General features: G+C 40.2%; 1 protein-coding gene across 6 annotated transcripts in view; it reads left to right on the top strand.

Annotated features, from left to right (window-relative positions):
- Positions 1–13,965, top strand: part of ldlrad2 (low density lipoprotein receptor class A domain containing 2) — a 72,385-nt gene that overhangs the window by 53,383 nt on the left and 5,037 nt on the right. For 4 of the 6 annotated variants that reach the window (XM_061932651.1, XM_061932650.1, XM_061932652.1 and 1 more), the window contains 3 exons: positions 1,373–1,861; positions 3,519–3,668; positions 3,753–3,893. In XM_061932651.1, coding sequence (XP_061788635.1) covers positions 1,373–1,861; positions 3,519–3,668; positions 3,753–3,893 — 780 coding nt within the window. The remainder of the gene's footprint in view (positions 1–1,372; positions 1,862–3,518; positions 3,669–3,752; positions 3,894–13,965) is intronic. The other 2 variants (XM_061932653.1, XM_061932649.1) reach the window with 2 other exon arrangements.

Below are 13,965 nucleotides of genomic sequence, written 5' to 3'. Positions count from 1 at the left end.
TTATGTGAAGTCAAAGAAACTTGCCAAAAAATACAGCTGGAGATATACGTGGAAAACAATCGCTTGGAGTCACAGCAGGCCCCCCCAAGTACCTTGACATAGGGCTAGACAGAACACTGTCTATCAAAGCCACTGCAAGGGTCTCACTCATGTGCCGTGTCGCTGGTATGACCTGGGGTGCCTCCACCAATGTACTCAGTTTCTCCACGAAGGGCCTTGTTCTTTTTGTGGCTGAATACTGTGCCCCAGTTAGGGGCAGAAGCCCACAGGATTGTGACTGGCTGTCTGTGGGCAACCCACATGTTCTACCTACCAACTCTTGCAGGAATTGTTTACGGCAGAAGGCAGATACTCTGACCATGGCAAAGAAAGCCAAACAACATCACTGGCACATCCTGCATGCCACGACAACAGACCCCTTCCTTCCCCCCGAGCAGGTTTAAGTCCTGCCATTCTTTCAAGATGGCAGCCAAATAGCTGCTTATTTCCATTCCAAAGGACCCATCAGTGAAGGCATGGCTGGTGGCAGCATTGAAGCGGGCGTGGGAGTCGGCAGGATGGATACGATCACATCAGTACATCCAGGATGTTGAGAGCGTACAGCTACCTCGACAACAATAGACCCTCCTTACCACCTCCACACTGGGGTTGGGTGCTTCGGGTCTTACAGGAATAAGTCGGGTCTGACTGACAGTGCAGACCGCCAACCACATCATCAGCACCTGCCCACTCACACAAACCACCTTCTGAGGAGGGCCTCTTCAGAGTGGGACTTGGCTCATTGATATGGCTAAACAGCACAGAGCTGGATGTTTTAAGAACAATACACAAAATAAAGAATAAGGCAAAAAAGTACAGAAATCGCCAATGAAGATGAGAGCTTAGCAAAGGGGACAAAATGAGCCGTCTTAGAGAAACGGTCCACCCTGCTGATAATAACAGAGTATTGCATACTACAACCGTTCCTCCATCCACTTTTGGCTCTGAGCTGAGGAGGTGTCTTCATTTGAAGAATAATCTGTTCTTATATTTTCTTTGCACACTCACTCTCAACACACTTTGATTTTGAAAGCAGACCTACAGCAAAGAAAAGATAGTCTAAGTTACACAAAGTGTGCCACCTAAAACAAAATGAAAATGCTGCAGCTCCTAGGGTTTTGTTAAGGAATACTGAATACCACAGTATGTTTGGAAAGTGTTCAGACAGCAGATGTAATGTTCCTGATCAATATTTTTCGATTTATCAATTATAATAAATTCCATCCATCCATTTTCTACCGCTTGTCCGTTTTGGGCGCGCAGGGAATGCTGGAGCCTACCTCAGCTGCATTTGGGCGGAAAGGATATCATTTCTTTTCTTTTGTCTTTTCAGTAAACGTGGTGGACTTCTGTGGCCAGACCATCCGGGGTGACGGCATGATCATCAACTCTCACCAGGAATCTAAAAAGTACTACTTTGTAACCATGGGGACCGACTGCCACCTCACAATGCAGGCCAGCTCCCCAAAGGACAAGGTCCAGTTCCACTTTCGCTTCTTCCTTGTCTACAGTTTGCTGCGAGTGGCCCCTTTAAGCCCGGCCCCTCTGCTGCCAGAGTCCCCACGAGGATCTGCTTCCCTCAACCCCAAACTGGAACCCACCTCTGAAAAAAGCTCAGGGGACGACCCCTGTCACGCTGGGTCATATGTTCAGTTTTATGATGGATTGGACAGAACTTCTCCTCCCCTCGGGCATCCTCTTTGTGGAAAGAGCCCTCCTCGGCCAGTGCTGTCTACAGGAAATTACCTGACCCTTCGGCTCGTCACCCGGGGTACACAGCCTAGGGTGGACTTCGTGGGAGACTTCACATCTTTCAGACTTGGTGAACACACACACACACACACACACACACACACACACACACACACACACACACACACACACACACACACACACACACACACACACACACTTACATATTTGCTCACACTTAATATAAGACACTTCAGAGCAGTGTTGTTGTTCACAGTCCTCTTGATTCTAGTCTTAATCTTTTGGATGAAAAGCAATCGGTCAAATCAAATGAAAACAATCAAAATGTATACATAATGGGGAAACCCAAAAATATTATGTTACAATAATTAGGACGGGACGTAACAAAAAAAAAAGTGATTTTCGAATGAATTGCGATTATTATTTGCAACAATTGCTAATTGAATTTTTTTATTTTTTTTTATTGATTTATATATATATATATATATATATATATATATATATATATATATATATATATATATATATATATATATATATATATATATATATATATATATATATACTGCATATACACACACATATATACACATATATATGTATGTATGTATATATACTTTTTTTAATTATTATTATTTTTTTATCTATCCTGTCTAGCCACTCGGGCAAATCATATTGAAAAGAGAAGTGTGTGATACTCTTGTTGCCTTGATTGTATTTGACTTTATTAAATGTGAGGGTAGAATTTTATTAAACAAAACCAGTTTTATTTTATTTAATACAGCATTTTTTCACAGCTGTCTATATTTTTTTATGGAGGAATGTAGTTAATCTTAGAACTGACACCCAATGTTATTAATCAATATTGATTTTGAATCGAGAATTGTTTTGAATCGAGCATTGATTCTGAATCGAATCGTTACCCCCAAGAATCGAAGTGAATCGAATCGTGTGATCCCCAAAGTTCCACAGACCTACCTATTATAGTTTTAGTTACATTTGGGTGAATGTGGAAATACTGTCAAAGCGCTTTGAGTACCTTGAAGGTAGAAAAGCGCTATACAAGTATAACCCATTTATCATTTATTTATTTTAGTCATTTATATGTGTGATAGATTTAGTCCTCACTGTAAAAAAGTTAATAGATTTTATGGTAAAATACTGGCAGCTCAGTTGCCAGAATTTTACCATAAAAATAAGGTTGCACCGTTTTTTTTGGCTAAGACACAAAAAACACTTAGACAGAAACTATGGACAAGAAAAACTACACTTACTGTGACGTGAAAAGCATGAAGACTATGGCATGGAATACAAGCATGAAATAAGTCAGCACAGAGCAAATCCAGAATGTCAGGGGTAAGATAGGATAATGTCACCAGGCCGACTGCCTGGCAACAACAAGCTTAAATACTGGTGACATGATTAGTGAAAACAGGTGCGTGACTCAAAATGTGAAAACGTGAGACAGGTGCGTGACATGAGGATGTGAACCAGGTGAAACTAATGGTTACTATGGTGACAAAGCAAGGGAGTGAAGACAAGAACTAAAAAGGGTCCAAAAACCAAGCAAAACATAACTAAACATAACATGATCACAGACATGACAATGTGGAGCTGATGATGTTGGAGATGAATAGGAGGTCTGTGGTTTGTAAATCGTTCAATGAGGGGTTCGTAAACTCAGGGTCCACTGTAACCTCCAGTAAAAGCTCAAGTTTGTTGCGTTTGATTCAGACATCACCCTTGACGTCACTCTTTCTGCTTAGGATTCAACCAATCGTTGTGCAGCAGTGAGCCGTACTTCACTTGCAGGAATGGGAAGTGCATTCCACTGAGCCTGGTGTGTGACGACAAGGACATTGACAACTGCGGGGATGGAAGTGATCTGGAACAAAATCTGACGACAAGGTGCAAAGGTCAGTGAGGCACCTTTTTATCTTATTTATCCTGCAAGAACAACATTTCGGATTATGTGCTTGACAATATATGCCCTTCATCAGCAGGTCAGCTTCTACCTCCAGAGCCAGCAACGCCAATAGCAACCCCACCGCCATCTTTGGTAAATCCCCCCACAGCGCCATCGCCCACACAGCTGAACTGTGGCATGGCAGACAGCCCTCCGAGTTCTGCGTCAGTGCCAGGTAGGTCTTTTTTTTTTCATCATTTATTTTATCCTTCTGTGTGATGCAATCATATTCACATATATTGTAAGTAATAGTAGTAATAGTGGCAATATATTTTAAGTAATGTAATAGTAGTCATATTGTACAGTATTGTCAGTATGTAGTAGTGATATTGTGCAAGTCTACTAAGTAATAGTTGTATAGATTTTGTATTGTATTGTAAGTAATGATAATAGTAGTGATATTGTACAGTATTTGAAGTATATAGTGGTGATATTGTACAGGTCTTGCAAGTAATAGTAATGTTAGCGATATTATAAAGTGTTGTAAGTAGTGTTGTATCAATACCAATATTTTGGTACTGGTACCAAATTATTTCAATACTTTTCGGTACTTTTCTAAATAAAGGGGACCACGAAAAATTGCATTATTGGCTTTATTTTAACAAAAAATCTTACGGTACATTAAACATGTTTCTTATTGCAAGTGTATCCTTAAATAAAATAGTGAACATACAAGACAACTTGTCTTTTATTAGTACGTAAGCAAACAAACGCTCCTAATTTAGCTGCTGACATATGCAGTAACATATTGTGTCATTTTATATTCTATTATTTGGTCAAAATTATTAAAGACAAGCGGTATAAAATTAATTATTAATCTACTTGTTCATTTACTGTTAATATCTGCTTACTTTCTCTTTTAACATGTTCGATCCACACTTCTGTTAAAATGTAATAATCACTTGTTCTTCTGTTGTTTGGATACTTTACATTCGTTTTGGATGATACCACAAATTTGGGTATCAATCCGATACCAAGTCGTTACAGGATCATACATTGGTCATATTCAAAGTGCTCATGTGTCCAGGGACATATTTCCTGAGTTTATAAACATAATATACATTTTAAAAAACGAAAGAAGATGTGATGCCAAAAAATAGACGCAATCATAGTAGTATCGACTAGATACGCTACTGTACTTGGTATCATTACAGTGGATGTCAGGTCCTGCAGGGATGATACTTGTAAGAAACGTCATTATTTGTTGCCATGGAGGTGAGGATTAGTGATTTTGAAGTAGCTAAAACACTGCAGACCGCGGCTGGACTTTAGCCGCTAGCTAGCTAGTCATGTCTCAAAGCACCTCTTCCTGAGGGCATTTCAGTGTTATAACTTCACCTTTATCTTTAATTTTTAAGCCAAAATGCGTCCGTTCTCCATTTTCTGTCTATACACTGTGTCTGCTTGTAAGTACTCCGTGGTTGTGCACTACCGAACACGCTCGTCTGCTCGTAAACCAGCAATGACACGACGTGACGACGACGGAGTGGGGAGTGGCGGACCGGTACTTTTCAGAGGCGGTATAGTACCGAATATGAATCATTAGTATCGTGGTACTATACTAATACCGGTATACCGTACAACCTTAGTTGTAAGTAATGTAGTAGTAGTGAATTATATTGTACAAGTCTTCTAAGTGGTAGTAGTGATATTGTACAAGTAACGTCTCATAACAAATAGTTGTAGTAGTGGTAATATTGTTCAAGTAGTTTTGTCATCAAGTAGTACTACAGCAGTTATACTGTACATTGTTTTCTATTGTTTTTGGTTTTACTGCAATAATTAGGACTATCAGTTGTGGATTTTATTTTTTATTTTTGAATTGATTACTTTGTTATTGTTTGATTTATAATATTTTACAACTATTAATATCAGTATTTATAACTATTTAAATTACTGGTCTGTTAAACTTGAATGTCACACAATTCTGTAAAAATAAATGGGCATTGGTTCGTTTTTAACACAAATTATTATGTTTTCTATTTATTAAGTAATGTTTCAAAAGTGCTGATTCAGTACCAAAACATTACCAATCTCTAGTAAATTTGTGGGTATTGTTAACTTGGGGTATTCTTAAATATCAGTTAAAAAAAAGATTACTAATGCCCGGTGTACAGTATAGTCGGACTATAAGTCGCTCCGGAGTATAAGTTGCGCCGACCGAAAATGCATAATAAAAAAGGAAAAAACATATATAAGTCGCACTGGAGTATAAGTCGCATTTTTGGGGGAAATTTATTTGATAAAACCCGACAGCAAGAATAGACATTTGAAAGGCAATTTAAAATAAATAAAGAATAGTGAACAACAGGCTGAATAAGTGTATGTTATATGACGCATAAATAACCAACTGAGAACGTGCCTGGTATGTTAATGTAACATATTATGGTAAGAGTCATTCAAATAACTATAACATATAGAACATGCTATACTTTTACCAAACAATCTGTCACTCTTAATCGCTAAATCCCATGAAATCTTATACGTCTAGTCTCTTACGTGAATGAGCTAAATAATGTTATTTGATATTTTACGGTAATGTGTTAATAATTTCACACATAAGTCGCTCCTGAGTATAAGTCGCACCCCGCCAAACTATGAAAAAAACTGCGACTTATAGTCCAAAAAATACGGTACATAAAATGCACGATGGGATACAGAACAGTATGGTCATGTACAACTGTGTATTTTTGACTTATTGTTTCCTCTTAATAAAACAAATGAGCACCTGTGAATGGTTACATGTTTGCCTAGCAGCTGTCGGCTTTGTGGACAAATGAACAAAAGTTCTCATTGTGCTGAAAAGTTGTTTGATGACGGGACATAAAAGCAATGGAGGTGGCCATTGAGCTGTTAATTTATCTGTAAAGACTCGTAAAGCAATAAAAAGGCTTCCAGCAACAAAGAGTAGCCTTTCAGTGCTCTGTCTGTATTCCAAAATGAGAGAGCAAATAGAAACAGTCTGAGTCGTCCTTTCAGCCCACTAGAAGAGTCACGGCCAGGTTGCGAGTGAGAAAACAATCTATTCCTCCTGCCTGGCGACTAAACCAAGAGAGGAAATATCAGCAGTATTGTTACAATGCTCACTATAAAGACAAGCACATGTAAAATTATTTTTAATGAATGACATGGTGCTTGATATGAAATATCACCGCAAATAGCCCCTTCCTTTTCTGTGACTGATAAGAATATAATGGCAAAATACCCTTGAAATTTTCTCTGTCACCCGTGGCACGCAGCATTAGTGCTGGTCTTGCAAGCAATCGCCCTGTGTTCCTTAGTTGGAGACGTGTCAGGAAGATTTGCAAATGTATCTTTGAAATTATGTTCAAACCGTTATTTTGTAGTAGAATAAAATATTGAAAAATGTATATCTCATTGTGAAAGTCTCTCTATGCGGGTAGGCATCTCCTGAGGCCAATAGATCTTCTCGAGCCCGGGTAGCAGGTTTGAACAAGTCTTTTCATATATATTCGTGTGCAGGACTTTTCAGTCTCGTGTGCTCCTGGTCGGTTGTTCTTTCTCTCGTCCGCCCTTCTCGCTCATGGCCGCGGCCCCTGCTGATAAAGGCGACAGGTGATAAGATAATTAGCCCCAGCTGGGCAATCTACTCACCTGTCAGCTGGGCTTCGAAGCCGGGCCATACACACTCCATTCCCCCAGGAGGCGCGCTGACCACGCCCCCCTCCACACTCATGAATTTGTTCAATTTAAAACAAAAGCATCAAATATTTTGTAGTGTTGGGGGGGTTCAAAATACAATTCAGCTTAGTTCAGTCACACTTTTCTAGCAGATGTATTTATCAGATTTAACTCACTTTTCTTAGATTACAATTTTTTTTCTCTGATTTAACTCACTTTACAGATTCAACAAATTTTCCTCAGATTTAGATAATTTTCATCACATTTAATTTCAAATTAAATGTTGACTCTAAATGTTATATTCAAAATGTTAAGTCTAAACCTAAATCTTAAACATAAATCTATATGTTAAATCTAAACCTAATTGTTAAATGTAAATCCAAATGTGAGCTCTAAATGTTAAATGTAAGTGCTATATGTTAAATCTAAACCTAACTCTTAAATGTAAATCTAAATGTGAACGCTAAATGTTAAATCTAAACCTAAATGTTAAATCTAAACCTAAACCTAAAGCTTAAATCTAAACCTTATTGTTAAATTTAAACCTAAATCGTTACGTTCGACGGGGGAAGGAGACGGCACAGAGGCAGAAAGTAGGTATAGCACAAGGCATATTTACTAACCTTGATGATGCGGTGGAGTGTGTATGCTATTATGTGTGTGGTGCAGGACTATGTGAAGCGTTTTACTAGGAAATGTTACCAGCAAGTGTTGTAGGTGCGTGTTGATCAGAATCAGGAAGTCCAATAGGGCGAGGCTGGTTGGGAAATCCGTGAGACAGGCGAAAGGTCCGGGGGCAGGAGAGAGGCGTCAGAGTCCGTGTCCAAGCGAGGGGTCGAGATCCTGGAAGGCAGTCAAGATCCAGGGGGGAGTCCAGGGAAGCGAGGCGCACATCTCGAATCCAGGGACAAGGAAGACGACAAGAGACAAACGAGCACAAGGGCGAAAGGACACTGAGAGCGAGTACACAAGGAGAGGAGCCAGAGACGTGATAGCTTACTGTAAACAGAGAACTACGTTCTAGCACTGGATCTCAGGACACGCTGGCTATTATGGCGTGGAGTCTCATCAAAGGCAGGTGTGTTGATCACTGATTGCACACAGCCGTGCAGGGGCGTGCCCAGCGGTGCGCTCAGCGGCGCATGCTGAGGAATGAACGGCGGCATGCGCACGCCGTAACATAAATGTTAAATAAAAATCTTAAATCTAAATGTGAGCGCAAAATGTTAAATCTAAATCTAAATGTGAGTGCTAAATGTTAAATCTAAACCTAAATGTTAAATCTAAACCTAAATGTTGAATCTAATACCTAAATCTTAAATCTAAAGGTGAGCACTAAAACTCTTGCCAAGTGTAAAGATAAATATTTATAGGATGTCAATATTCCACTAGTCCGACGCCTCTCAGCCGCAAAGCCGCGCTCGCATCTCTGCCTCTCAATGCAGACACTTAAATGGTAAATGGGTTATACTTGTATAGCACTTTTCTACCTTCAAGGTACTCAAAGCGCTTTGACACTATTTCCACATTCACTCATTCACACACACATTCATACATGGATGGCGGGAGCTGCCATGCAAGGCCCTAACCACAACCCATCAGGAGCAAGGGTAAAGTGTCTTGCTCAAGAACACAACGGATGTGACGAGGTTGGTAGAAGGTGGGGATCGAACCAGAAACCCTCAGGTGGCTGGCACGGCCACTCTCTCAACTACGCCACGCCGTCCCCACTTCTACACCTTTCTTACTGCGCAAGAAGGAAACACGACCGATGCTTGATGCCAATAAAGTTGCTTACTTTTTAAAACATGTTAGCTCCAATTGGGCAGCACGGTAGGGAAGGGGTTACTGCATGTGCCTCACAATACGAAAGTACTGGGTTCGATCCTGGGCTCGGGCCCTGTCTGTGTGGAGTTTGCATGTTCTCCCCGTGACTGCGTGGGTTCCCTCCGGGTGTTCCGGCTTCCTCCCACCTCCAAAGACATGCACCTGGGGATAGGTTGATTGGCAACACTAAATTGACCCTCGTGTGTGAATGTGAGTGTGAATGTTGTCTGTCTATCTGTGTTGGCCCTGCGATGAGGTGGCGACGTGTCCCGCCATACGCCCGAATGCAGCTGAGATAGGCTCCAGCACCCCCCGCCAGCCCAAAAGGGACAAGCGGTAGAAAATGGATGGATGGAGCTCCAATTGTGTTAGTGTGCATGGTGTGTTGAGACAATTAGACACTCAAACAGTACTACGCTGCAATTCCGCGTTTAACAATAAATGGGATTTCTTCTAAATTGCACTGAGACCTGCAGTCTATTGGAATACACCTATTTCTATTCTATTATTATATTATATTTCATCATTTTGCTGCGACAGACAAGAGTGTTCACTCTGCTTCGGGCCCCATTTGGTGTTCTTATAGTTTTTGGTGGAAAAAAATGTGTCATCTTGAGCTTGTTAATTCAACATTTTTAAGGATATATATGTCCTGGACAATTATGCTTTGGTTATTATTTATTTAAATTCCACACATCCATACATATTTGTCACAATATGTTATATGACTCCTTAAAGGCCTACTGAAATGCAATTTTCTTATTTAAACGGGGATAGCAGGTCCATTCTATGTGTCATACTTGATCATTTTGCGATATTGCCATATTTTTGCTGAAAGGATTTAGTAGAGAACATCGACGATAAAGTTCGCAACTTTTGGTCGCTGATAAAAAAGCCTTGCCTGTACCGGAAGTAGCAGACGAGTAGCGTGACGTCACAGGTTGTGGAGCTCCTCACATCTGCACATTGTTTATAATCATGGCCACCAGAAGCGAGAGCGATTCGGACCAAGAAAGCGACGATTTCCCCATTAATTTGAGCGAGGATGAAAGATTCGTGGATGAGGAAAGTGAGAGTGAAGGACTAGAGGGCATTGGGAGCGATTCAGATAGGGAAGGTGCTGTGAGAGGCGGGTGGGACCTGATATTCAGCTGGGAATGCCTAAAACAGTAAATAAACACAAGACATATATATACTCTTTTAGCCACAACACAACCAGGCTTATATTTAATTTGCCACAAATTAATCCCGCATAACAAACACCTCCCCCCTTCCGTCCATATAACCGGCCAATACAACTCAAACACCTGCACAACACACTCAATCCCACACCCCAAAGTACCGTTCACCTCCCCAAAGTTCATACAGCACATATATTTCCCCAAAGTCCCCAAAGTTACGTACGTGACATGCACATAGCGGCATGCACGTACAGGGACCCGATCAAATGTTTGGAAGCCCCAGCTGCATGCATACTCATGGTACCGTGTCTGCGTATCCAACTCAAAGTCCTCCTGGTAAGAGTCTCTGTTGTCCCAGTTCTCCACAGGCCAATGGTAAAGCTTGACTGTCATCTTCCGGGAATGTAAACAATGAAACACCGGCTGTGTTTGTGTTGCTGCAGTCGGCCTCAATACACCGCTTCCCACCTACAGCTTTCTTCTTTGCTGTCTCCATTGTTCATTGAACAAATTGCAAAAGATTCACCAACACAGATGTCCAGAATACTGTGGAATTTTGCGATGAAAACAGACGACTTAATAGCTGGCCACCATACTGTCCCAAAATGTCCTCCACAATCCGTGACGTCACGCGCTGACGTCATCATACCGAGACGTTTTCAGCAGGATATTTTGCGCAAAATTTAAAATTGCACTTTAGTAAGCTAACCCGGCCGTATTGGCATGTGTTGCAATGTTAAGATTTCATCATTGATATATAAACTATCAGACTGCGTGGTCGGTAGTAGTGGGTTTCAGTCGGCCTTTAAGAACACCTCACAGTGATTCCCTCACCTCCATTCTTTGCAACCACAATGCAGCACAATTGTGTCTATAGACACTCTTACTGCCTATTTGCTCGAGTCGAGCTGGTTGTGTTTGTGTTTACACCATTCATTTATGGCTGCTTAGCGTTAGTGGTGGTTAGTAAAATAAACCTTGTTTAATTCTATTGACTTGCTCATCCTAGTAAACATAGTTTGGACTACTACTACATCACCACAAACACCAGTACTACAAAGCTGAGCTGGTCTAAAACAGCATACAGACAAAAATCGAAATTAGATATTTACCATGTTCTACTGGTAATCTTCCAGGATGAGTGTGTTTCTCGTTTTAAGACAAAGCACTGAGTCCAGAAAAAAGATGTCAGTCCAAAGTCATTAATCACTTTTTGTAGACTTCCTGTCACCATGTTTTATGTTGTATAGAAAAAGATAACTTGTGTGTTGAGTATATGTCTTTTTGCATGAATCACTGTCACAATTATCTGCTGTATGTGTATAAGTTTAATATGTTAATTATTGTTATACTCTCGTGCTTTAATCCTGAATCTTTAGGCATTTCAGTGTTTAAAGTACAGAACATTGTTTATTTGATGAGATAAGAAGTTACATTAAACATTATGAACCTGATCTACTAAAATCCAAATACCAAGTGCTAAAAAGCATGTACAAACTATAAAATTGTGTGTACTATTAGTGGGAGTGTATTGTGTGATTTACTAAGACTGCGTGTACAATTAATAGCAAGTGCAAAAGTGGTGCAAACCGCCCTACTTAAATGAGGTTTTTTTGTGTGTACTACTGGCATTATGTGCTCATGGAAACACTCATTTGCTGCACTTTGCCAGCCTGTGGGTTTTGCAATGTTGAACAAGCAGCACAAATCTATGTATAATCTGTAACACCTTTTTTATAATTTCGATTTGCAATCTCGACTATTTTAAGCACACTGGCGGTGTGCTCTGCAGGGAGGCAGTGGACCGTCAAAACACTGCAGTGCATTCATGCATCTCGAAAGAGCCAAATGCAAGAAAATGCATATAGCAATACTTTTTTTTATATAGGAGAAATATTATAATAATATATTATTATTTAAATGAAAAAAAACAAGGCCTTAAAAAAAGGTCAGCAGACAACAAAACCAAAAAAGTATCTATCTATCTATCTATCTATCTATCTATCTATCTATCTATCTATCTATCTATCTATCAATTAAATTTGTTTTAATCAGCCCTTTTAAATCATCCAGCAGCTATAAATTCACAAAATGATAGTGCTAAACAGACGATATGTTTAATACTTTGCATTTCTGACTGTCCGTAAATGTTGACACACACACACACGTAGGACAAAGGATTCTCTGGCTAGCTGTTTTTTGCTACGCAATCCCTTTCTTTCTTACAGCCATGTGCATAACTGTGTCATTTTGCACGTATATTTCAGTTGCAATTCCAAGACATTTGCTGGCAGTTGTGTATAGACTACAATGTGTTGCCATAGTCAGGAAGTAGTCTTTGCCATTAAGTTAAATGTCAAGGTCTTATTTTTTGTTGAGCCCTACAAAGTGTTTATACTGTAGGTATTGTACTTTTTACACACCGGCTGTTTGATTGTAACGTGCATCTTTGTTGTAGGTATTTTAGTTGTATTTTAATTTAAATACATTTTCAGGTGTTGAAATCTATGCATCCATTTTCTACTGCTGGGGCTGCGGCAGGAGTTGGGGGCAGGGCTTAGCCTATCCCAACTGCACTCGGGCGGAAGGCAGGGTACACCCTGGACAAGTCGCCACCTCATCGCAGGGCCAACACAGATAATGAAAAAATTATAATGCTAATCAGTAGCATGTTGGTGAAATGGAGTCAAACGTCACTAGAAGTCTGTAACGATCCAAATGAATACGTCTGATATGATATGATAGATAGATTAGATCAGTGTTTTTCAACCACTGTGCCATGGCACACTAGTGTGCCGTGAGATACAGTCTGGTGTGCCGTGGGAGATTATCTAATTTCACCTATTTGGGTTAAAAATATTTTTTGCAAACCAGTAATTATAGTCTGCAAATGGTGTGTTGTTGTTGAGTGTCGGTGCTGTCTAGAGCTCGGCAGAGTAACCGTGTAATACTCTTCCATATGAGTAGGTGGCAGCAGGTAGCTAATTGCTTTGTCGATGACGGAAACAGCGGGAGGCAGCGTGCAGGTAAAAAGGTGTCTAATGCTTAAACCAAAAATTAAAAAAGGTGAGTGCCCCAAAGAAAAGGCATTGAAGCTTAAGGAAGGCTATGCAGAACGAAACTAAAACTGAACTGGCTACAAAGTAAACAAAAACAGAATACTGGACGACAGCAAAGACTTACTGTGGAGCAAAGACGGCGTCCACAGTGTACATCCGAACGTGACATAAAAATCAACAATGTCCCCACAAAGAAAGATAAAAACAACTGACATATTGTTGATTGCTTAAACAAAGTAGATGCGGGAAATATCGCTCAAAGGAAGACATAAAACTGCTACAGGAAAATACCAGAAAAAAGAGAAAAAGCCACCAAAATAGGAGCGCAAGACAAGAACAGGAAAACAGCAAAAACCTTAAAATAAGTCACGGCGTGATGTGACAGGTCGTGACAGTACACCTACTTTGAGACAAGAGCTATAGTGATGCATGGTTGGTTATGGTTTAAAGCCCATCCATCCATCCTTCCATTTTTTTCCGCTTGTCCCTTTCGGGGTCGCGGGGGGTCGCTGTAGCCTATCTCAGCTGCCTTCGGGCG

This window comes from Nerophis lumbriciformis, linkage group LG38 (genome assembly GCF_033978685.3).
Source record: "Nerophis lumbriciformis linkage group LG38, RoL_Nlum_v2.1, whole genome shotgun sequence".
Classification (NCBI taxonomy): domain Eukaryota; kingdom Metazoa; phylum Chordata; class Actinopteri; order Syngnathiformes; family Syngnathidae; genus Nerophis; species Nerophis lumbriciformis.
The sequence above is the reverse complement of the archived record's forward strand: the minus strand, read 5'-3'. Positions and strand labels throughout refer to the sequence as shown.